At 43.0% G+C, this 8,528-nt stretch overlaps 1 protein-coding gene across 1 annotated transcript in view; it reads right to left on the bottom strand.

Moving 5' to 3' along the window:
* Positions 1-4,212: 4,212 nt before the first annotated feature.
* LOC137350583 (ras-related protein Rab-8B) overlaps positions 4,213-8,528 on the bottom strand; it is a 77,889-nt gene continuing 73,573 nt past the window's right edge. The window contains exon 8 of the mRNA XM_068015255.1: positions 4,213-7,206. Coding sequence (XP_067871356.1) covers positions 7,111-7,206 — 96 coding nt within the window. The 3' untranslated portion in view covers positions 4,213-7,110. The remainder of the gene's footprint in view (positions 7,207-8,528) is intronic.

The following is an 8,528-nucleotide window of genomic DNA, read 5'->3' as shown; positions in this document are numbered from 1 at the left end:
TAATAATGTCTTCCTGTTTTTGCTACCAAAGTGGATAACCTCACATTTATCCACATTATACTGCATCTGCCATGCATTAGCCCACTCACTCAACTTGTCCAAATCACCCTGAAGCCTCTCTGCATCCTCCTCACAACTCACCTTCCCGCCCAGTTTTATCTCATCTTCAAATGTGAAGATATTACATTTAGTTCCCTCACCTAAATCATTAATGTATATTGTGAATAGCTGGAGTCCTATCACAGATTCCCTGCGGTACCCCAGTTGTCACTGCCTGCCATTCGGAAAAAGACCCATTTATCCCTACTCTCTGTTTCATATTCGCCAACCAATTTTCTATCCATCACAATACACTATCCCAAATCCCACGTGCTTTAATTTTACATGCTAATCTCTTATGTGGGACTTTATCGAAAGCCTTCTGAAAATCCAATTAAACCGCATCCACTGGCTCCCCCTCATCAACTCTACTAGTTATATCCTCAAAAGAATTCTAGTAGATTTGTCAAGCATGATTTCCCTTTCGTAAATCCATGCTGACTCTGCCCAATTCTACCACTGTTCTCCAAGTGCTCTGCTAGTAAATCTTTGATAATGGACTCTAGAATTTTCCCCACTACTGACGTCAGGCTGACTGGTCTATAATTCCCTGCTTTCTCTCTACCTCCCTTTTTAAATAGTGGGGTTACATTAGCTACCCTCCAATCTGTAGGAACTGTTCCAGAGTCTATAGAATCTTGAAAAGATGACCACCAATGCATCCACTATTTCTAGGGCCACTTCCTTAAGTACTCTGGGATGCACACCATCAGGCCCTGGGGATTTATCGGCCTTCAATCCCATCAATTTCCCCAACACCATTTCTCTACTAATACTGATTTCCTTCAGTTCCTCTCTCTCACTAAGCCCCGTGTTCCCCAACATTTCTGGTATATTTGTGTCCTTCTTTGTGAAGACAGAACCAAAGTATGCATTTAGCTGGTCAGCCATTTCTTTGTTCTCCATAATAAATTCCCCTGTTTCTGACTGTAAGGGACCTACATTTGTCTCCACCAATCCTTTTCTCTTCACATACCTATAGAAACTTTGTCAGTTTTTATGTTCCCCGCAAGCTTGCTCTCGTACTCTATTGTCCCCTTCTTAAATCAATCCCTTGGTCCTCCTTTGCTGAATTCTAAACTGTTCCCAATCCTCAGGTCTGTTGCTTTTTCTGGCAAATTTATATGCTTCTTCCTTGGATCTAATGCTATCGTTAGTTTCCCTTGTAAGCCATGGTTTGGCTACCTTTCCCGTTTTACTTTTGCACCAGACAGGGATAAACAATTGTTGCAGTTCATCCAAGCGCTCTTTAAATGTTTGCTATTGCTTATCCACCGGCATCCCTTTAAGTAACATTTCCCAATCAGTCATGGCCAACTCGCACCTCATACCTTCGTAGTTCCCTTTACTAAGATTCAGGACCCTTGTCTCAGAATCAACTCCATCTTGATGAAGAATTCCATCATATTATGGTCGCTCGTCCCCAAGGGGTCGCGCACCACTGGATTGTCAATTATTCCTCATTACACAATACCCAGTCTAGGGCAGCCTGTTCTCTAGTTGGTTCCTCAACTTATTGGTCCAGAAAACTATCCTGTATTCCTCCTCTATGGTATTGTGAAGAATTTGATTTGTCTAATCTATATGCAGATTAAATTCACCCATAATTACAGATGTTCCTTTATCACTTGCATCTCTGATTTCCTGTTTAATTCCATTCCCAACATCACCACTACAGTCTGGGGGTCTATATACAATCCCCACTAACATTTTTTGCCCCTTAGTGTTTCTCAGCTCTACCCATACAGATTCCACATCGTCAGAGCTAATATCTTTCCTCACTATTGCGTTAATTTCCTCTTTAACCAGCAATGCAACTCCACTGCCTTTTGCCTGTCCTTCCTAAATACTGAATATCCCTGGATGTTCATTTCCCATCCCTGGTCACCTTGCAGCCATGTCTCCGTAGTCCCGCCTAGATCATACCCGTTTACATTTATTTGCGCGATTAATTCATCCACTTTATTGCAAAGGCTACGCGCGTTAAGGCACAAAGGCTTAAGGTTTGTCTTTTTAACATTACTTGTCCCTTTCCCACTATTTTTCACTGTGGCCCTGTTTAATTTTGACCCTTGATTTCTCTCCCCATCACTTTTGTTATTCCCCTTACTGTTTTTTGTTCTCATCTTAGATCCCCCCTCCTCTGACTCCTAGCAAACGTTCCCATCCCCCTGCCATTTTAGTTTAAACCCTCCCCAACCAGTCTAGCAAATACGCCCCCTAGGACATCAGTCCCGGTCCACCCCAGGTGTAATCCGTCCAGTTTGTACTGGTCCCACCTCCCCCAGAACCGGTCCCAATGCCCCAGGAATCTAAAACCCTCCCCCTCACACATTCCGATATATTATGCTATTTCTACTGTGACAGGCACGTGGCACTGGTAGTAATCCTGAGATCACTACCTTTGAGGTCCTACTTTTCAACTTACTTCCTAGCTCCCTATATTCTGCTTTTAGAACCTCATCTTTTTTTTTTTTTACTTATGTCGTTTGTACCAATGTGTACCACGACCACTGACTGTTCACCCTCCCCCTTTAGAATGTCCTGTAACCGCTCTGAGACATCCTTGACCCTATCACCGGGGAGACAACATACTGGAGTCTCTTTTGCGGCCACAGAAATGCCTATCTATTCCCCTTACAACTGAATCTCCTATAACTATTGCATTCCCAAACTTTTTACTCCTCCCCTGTGCAGCAGAGCCAACCGTGGTGCAACGAATTGGGCTGTTGCTGCTTTTCCCTGAGAGGCCATATCCCCCCAGCAGTACCCATAGCAGTATTCCTGTTTTGCAGGGGAATAGCCACAGGAGATTCCTGAACTGCCTGCCTAGTCCTCTTGCTCTGCCTGGTGGTCGCCCATTCCCCTCCTGCCTGTGGGGTCTGAGCCTGCGGTGTGACCACCTCTCTACATGTGCTATCCACGACTCTCCGCCTCATGGATGCTCCAGTGTCCCCAGCTGCCGCTCCAACTCCAAAACCTGGGCTTCCAGGAGCAGCAGCTGGAGACGCTTCCTGCACACATGCTGGTCCCAGGCACTGGAATTGTTCCCGGCTTCCGACATAGAGCACGAGGAGCACACCACGGCTTTGAGCTCTCCTGCCATGACAACCCTTTAAATTAAACTAAACCTTCTGGCAAGATCTTAATGTCCAATATCAGTTACTTTAGGGCCCTTCTTCCCTGGTCCTCGTTACTACAGAACTCCCTAAAAAAAACTACTTACTATATTTGAAACAAACTTTAAACTTTTCTTACCCGAGATACGTACCCAGCTAGTTAGAGCTATTCCCTAACAGCAGTGACTCACCAACCAATCACCTTGCAGCTCTCCTGTGACATCACCGTTGGCTTTTTTTCCCCAAAACTCTGGCACGCTGCCGCTGCACTTTTAAACTGTGCCGGTCTCACTCAGTCGCTCTTCTTCCTGCTGCACTTTTAAACTGTGCCGGTCTCACTCAGTCTCGCATTTATATATCACCTTTCATAACAAAATATCACTCTAGTTAAGCATCTTGGGACAAAGAACATATTTTGACACTGAGCTACATGAGGAGATATTAGGAAGGTGACCAAAGGCTTGGTCAATGAAGTAGGCTTTAAGGAGGAAATTCCGGAGCTAGGGCCTAGGCAGCTGAAGATGCAGCCTGCAATTAAGGATCAAAATCAGGAATGTGTAAGAGGCAAGAATTGGAAGAAAAAATTATACAAAGGATAGTGGAAATCTAGAACATTCCCCCACCCCCCAAAGAAACTGGTGAGGCTGGGAATCAACTGAAAATTTCAAAACGGAGATGGATAGATTTTTGTTGGGCAAGGTTATTAGGGTTATGGAACTTGGGGGGAGGGGGGACATAGATGGAGTTAGAACACCAATCAGCCATAATTAACTAAATGGCAAAACAGACTTGAGCGATTGAATGGCCTACTCCTATTCCGATGTTCGTAGAGTGATTATGCACGCAATGGGGTTCAAGTTTCCAGAAGCCACCTAGTTGCCTCTACCCAGGAGTTACACCGAGACAGATCCATCAGGGAGCAGTATCCTGAAACCAGCCTCCCCACGTGCAGCAGCTTGAACATAGCATTACTGTCAACTAAAGACCACTGTGCTCATTTTCCCATTTAATCTTTATTTCAGACTCATTATAAAAAAAAAGTCCACAAGGAATAATAAAACCCACCAAGTTTACTTAACAGAACATCAGTACACATGAATTAATAAGATTCAAATGTTAAAACACTTGTCATAGGAACCTATACCTTTCATTTAGCTGCAAAAACTTACAATACTGGCAGGGACTTGCAAATATGCTTCCAGATGCTTAGAGTTTTTAAAAAAAACATTTAAAATTTCCAATACTTTTTTTTTTGAAAGGGGCAAGAGGAAGGGAGTGCGTTGTGATTTTTCTTAATGTAATAACAATGCAGTAAAATAATGATGGTCCCTGTTAAGTGTCTTCAATAAACTATTTGTAAGGCCATAGAGAGAAAAAAAACCATTTTAAATCTGTCTAGAAATGAAGTAGTTTTATGCAACATGATACCATCATGGGCACAAATTACACGTGCTGAGTTACCACAAACTCACTTATGCCACATTCTGCATTTCACAGGACCTAGATTAAAATAAACTTCAGTGTTTATTTAAGAATTAATGACGATAATAAAGTGCAGCCCTGGAAACAGTAATACTGCTGCAAGTATGCGTTTTCTTCTATAGTTGAGTCTCTTGTAAACCATACACAATGATCGTTTTATGAAATAAAGTTACTTCAGCAAAATCCACAGGGAATAGTCTTTCTTTACGATAATTAGTATCAGTACTGCAAGCCAACCCCCAGTTTTGCAGTCTTACTGTTACAGTGTTGTGAATAAGTTCACAATAAGAAAGCATTTATTACCAATGCAAATCGTTTCTTTTAGAAACCTCACTCTTGCCATGCGGAAAGTGAACTTCGTACGGGCTTCCGCGATATATTTACAATTTAGCGTAGCTACATTTAAGAAAATAGCAAACTTTTATACATCAGAGCATCTACTCCAGTGTACTGCTGCGTCAAGAAGCACATCTGATTTAATCACAGGCTGGAGAAAGTTGTTCTTGGAGACGGGCATATAATATGTGCACACATCCTTACAGCAAGGCAATTCCCAGTAAACGGTCACTGACAAGTCAAATGAAGTTACAGCTTCGAAGACACCCGAGATGCAACTGAAGTGGGACATGTGCTCTGACAATGTTTGTTTATTTAAAAAAAGTTTTTTTTATATATATATAAAGAAATTAGTTCAATGCTGTTTAACACACTTTGAAATTGCAGACGGGCCATACCATGCTACTGCAGTCTGACAGATGTAAAAAGCAGGCCACAGATACTCTGCTACCACCACACAATGCATAAAACTATGGTTTAAAAGAAAGAGTCATCACTCTAACGCTCCAGCAGTTAGTGCACATAGACCTTGGCGCTGTAAGAGAAAGCCACTTGTATCTAATTATGTATCTAACAATGCATCAGAAAAGTCAGAGCAAAGTTAGTGTCTGGTAGCAAGAGGCAGTTAAAAGTAAAAGTGCAAAATACAGAGGGGCTGTCGATAAAGTACGTATACCAGTGGGAGGGTGGGTTTCAAATGTCCTGTAGAGGAATGAGGAGAGGTTACTGAAGAGGACACACGTGTAGTTTCATCAGGTGTTTTGGCCGTCACAGATATGGTGCAGTCTCTTGAATGGGGTTCCAAGGAGGGAGTGGGGCAGAGAGCAGTGAGTCGGTCTGGCAGAACTAGGGAGAACTTACATTTAGTCAATACTTAAAAACGGCCACACATATTTGTGCTCACGTTGCTGTCTTTCAAATGGTGGCTTATCTTCCTCCTATTCCTCCGCCACCCCGCTCCCCCAAATTCCTTCAGTCACATAGTTGAGTGTGTTTTCCCCTCTGTTCTCACTTCCACCAGTTCTTCCATCACTCTGTCTCTCGAGGTAGACTCCTTGCTGGGACATTGGCCCATAAGTATCCTGCTGGACATCACCAAAGTGCCCACAGTAAATGTGTGAGCCCTGAACAGCCAATCAGGCTATCTGGCCATAGGAATCACTCAATCTCTAATCTGGCTTTGCCCTATGTCCTCACAAATAATTGAGTTAAAGTAGTTGGTTGGGGGGGGGGGTTGGAGTGGTTACTGACCATAAATCAGGAGTAGCAACCTGGCTGATTTTCCCCATATTGACCCAGAACAATTCAATCCCACTAACAATCCTGCTATTGGCCTAGAGCAGCTAACTGATTCTGGGGTGGGTGATACAAATCAATCCCAAAAAAAGAAAGTTTTACTAAAAAGATATCGAGCCAGCAGTCAGCTAATTTGACTTCAGGGCATTTGGAAAAATAAAAAACCTATCCAGAGAAGCTCCAGCAGTCCAGGGCCACATGTGCTACTGCTCATAATATTCATTCTCTGCTCATGTTAAACTAGTTACGCCAAACACCATTACCCAAAATGAAATAAGAGCCATGAGCTCCAAATGTATTTTGGTGAGGAACAGGGAGGGGGAAAAGAGATCAAAAGTAGAAGTATTTTTCAGGGTGGGGTCCTGGAACAGACCGTGACTGGCAAGATGATTTTTGGAGGGGTGGGGTGTGATTTTTGGCATACATACTTTATGGATGGTTCCAGACACAGATGACAGCTTTTGCAGCAGGCAGTGCAGGTTAAACTAAAGTCTACATAGATTAGTCCTGCGTCTCCAATTCAGCGATTTCCATTTTCATCACAGTGATGATGAATACGAGCCAATAGGGTGGATGGCGGGGGTGGGGGTTGGGGGGAAAGGGACACTCGAGTGTGTACTTGCACAGACCCACTGAGGGAAGACCAACGGGTCATCTGCAAACAGCGAGCTCTCAGCAGCAGAAGGTGGAATTTATTTCACAGGCTGATCAACACTGTGCTTTCAGAGAAGCAAGAAAGGTTGCCTTAAGGATGCTGCAGTCTGTCATTTTAAGTCCATCAAAGCAATGTACATCGGAAAAAGCTGCTTTTCTTTGACTGGTTCTTGGAGGTGATTTTAACTTGCCCACTGCTTCCCGGAGGACTGTTTTCATTCTAGAAACAGAGAAATGCATCGTTATAAAGATATAAAAGGTAAGTTGTTGATATGTGGAGACACAAGGAGATCAATAAACAATGCTCATCATACAATCAAGTATAATCTCGACTAAACTTCTACCATCATCTCATCACACTTCTCTATCTCCAAGCCCTGCACTTTCCTCAAGACCATCACCAAATAAGATTCTGTAACAGTCTAATTGTTTAGATTAGAAAATGTTCACTGCTCCGTTTACTCCAATGCCTATTCTTCCATCAGTGTGGAAGGGAAGCCAAACAAATAATTTGGGAAATGAAAACTACAATCTCCAGGACATTACAAAGCTGGTGTATAATCAGGTATCATTATTGTATTAGCTGTCCTTACAGGGATAGGAAGTAAATCACTTCAGGACATCAGTGACCAGTCACTATATTATTTCTCCTACCTCTCCTTTTGGCCTCAGTACCTGTTTTTTTAAAAATGGTGACCTGGTAACAGTTGGGACGTTTAAAAGAAAACAAATATCACACGAATGCCCGTGTTATTTTGCAGCAGGTACATGAGTCTGATCTCCGACTGAGACCAGCTTCTGCAATCTTTTAAACGTCAAGCAAAAATCATTTACAATAGAGTTTGGCAGTTACCCTTTACCATTAGCTCACAATCTTCGAAATAACATCCCCCGCATAGCTTTGGTGTACAGCATATGACCACAAGAGGAATCTCAATATAATTAACAGCATAATGCCCTTTTAGGTCCTGGGAGAAGCTCCTTGAAATTTTCACTACAATCCCCAGGGTTGAAGTCTCTTACCAAGGCATCAGAGACAGACTGTCACGAATCCAAGCGGTGCCAAATCACCATCTAATCCAGAGGCTTATCTGGGGTCTTGGGGCAACAGCCAAATCCCCACATAGCATGAGACCAAGAGGCATCATTCCAGGTCACCTCTGGCTCTTGGCTGGGATTTGTTTTTTCAGCAATGATGTTTGCACTCTGCTCTTTCAGTAGAAACCTGATAAGACAGCTAGAACTTAAGTGATATCCATGAAACTAAGCCTGGCATGCTCCTGCAGGTACCATTCCAAAACTAAGGTCCCATGTGAGCAGCACACAGCATCTGCAATCATGCCCTATGCAACTGCACAAGATTCTCCCCAAGAGTTTTATGGCAAGATCCCTGTAAAATGCTCTTCAAAACACCAGGGTGAGGCAACAGCTGCCCTTTCTGTGGAAGTGACAGGCCTCCACTTATAAAATCCTCACGGGATAACAGTTGAAACCGAGTTTACTGGAGCATCAGACAATCCTTTATCTACAGAGCTCTGTACT

Source organism: Heterodontus francisci, chromosome 35, assembly GCF_036365525.1.
Source record: "Heterodontus francisci isolate sHetFra1 chromosome 35, sHetFra1.hap1, whole genome shotgun sequence".
NCBI classification, from domain to species: domain Eukaryota; kingdom Metazoa; phylum Chordata; class Chondrichthyes; order Heterodontiformes; family Heterodontidae; genus Heterodontus; species Heterodontus francisci.
This window is presented reverse-complemented; position numbering and strand designations above follow the sequence as displayed.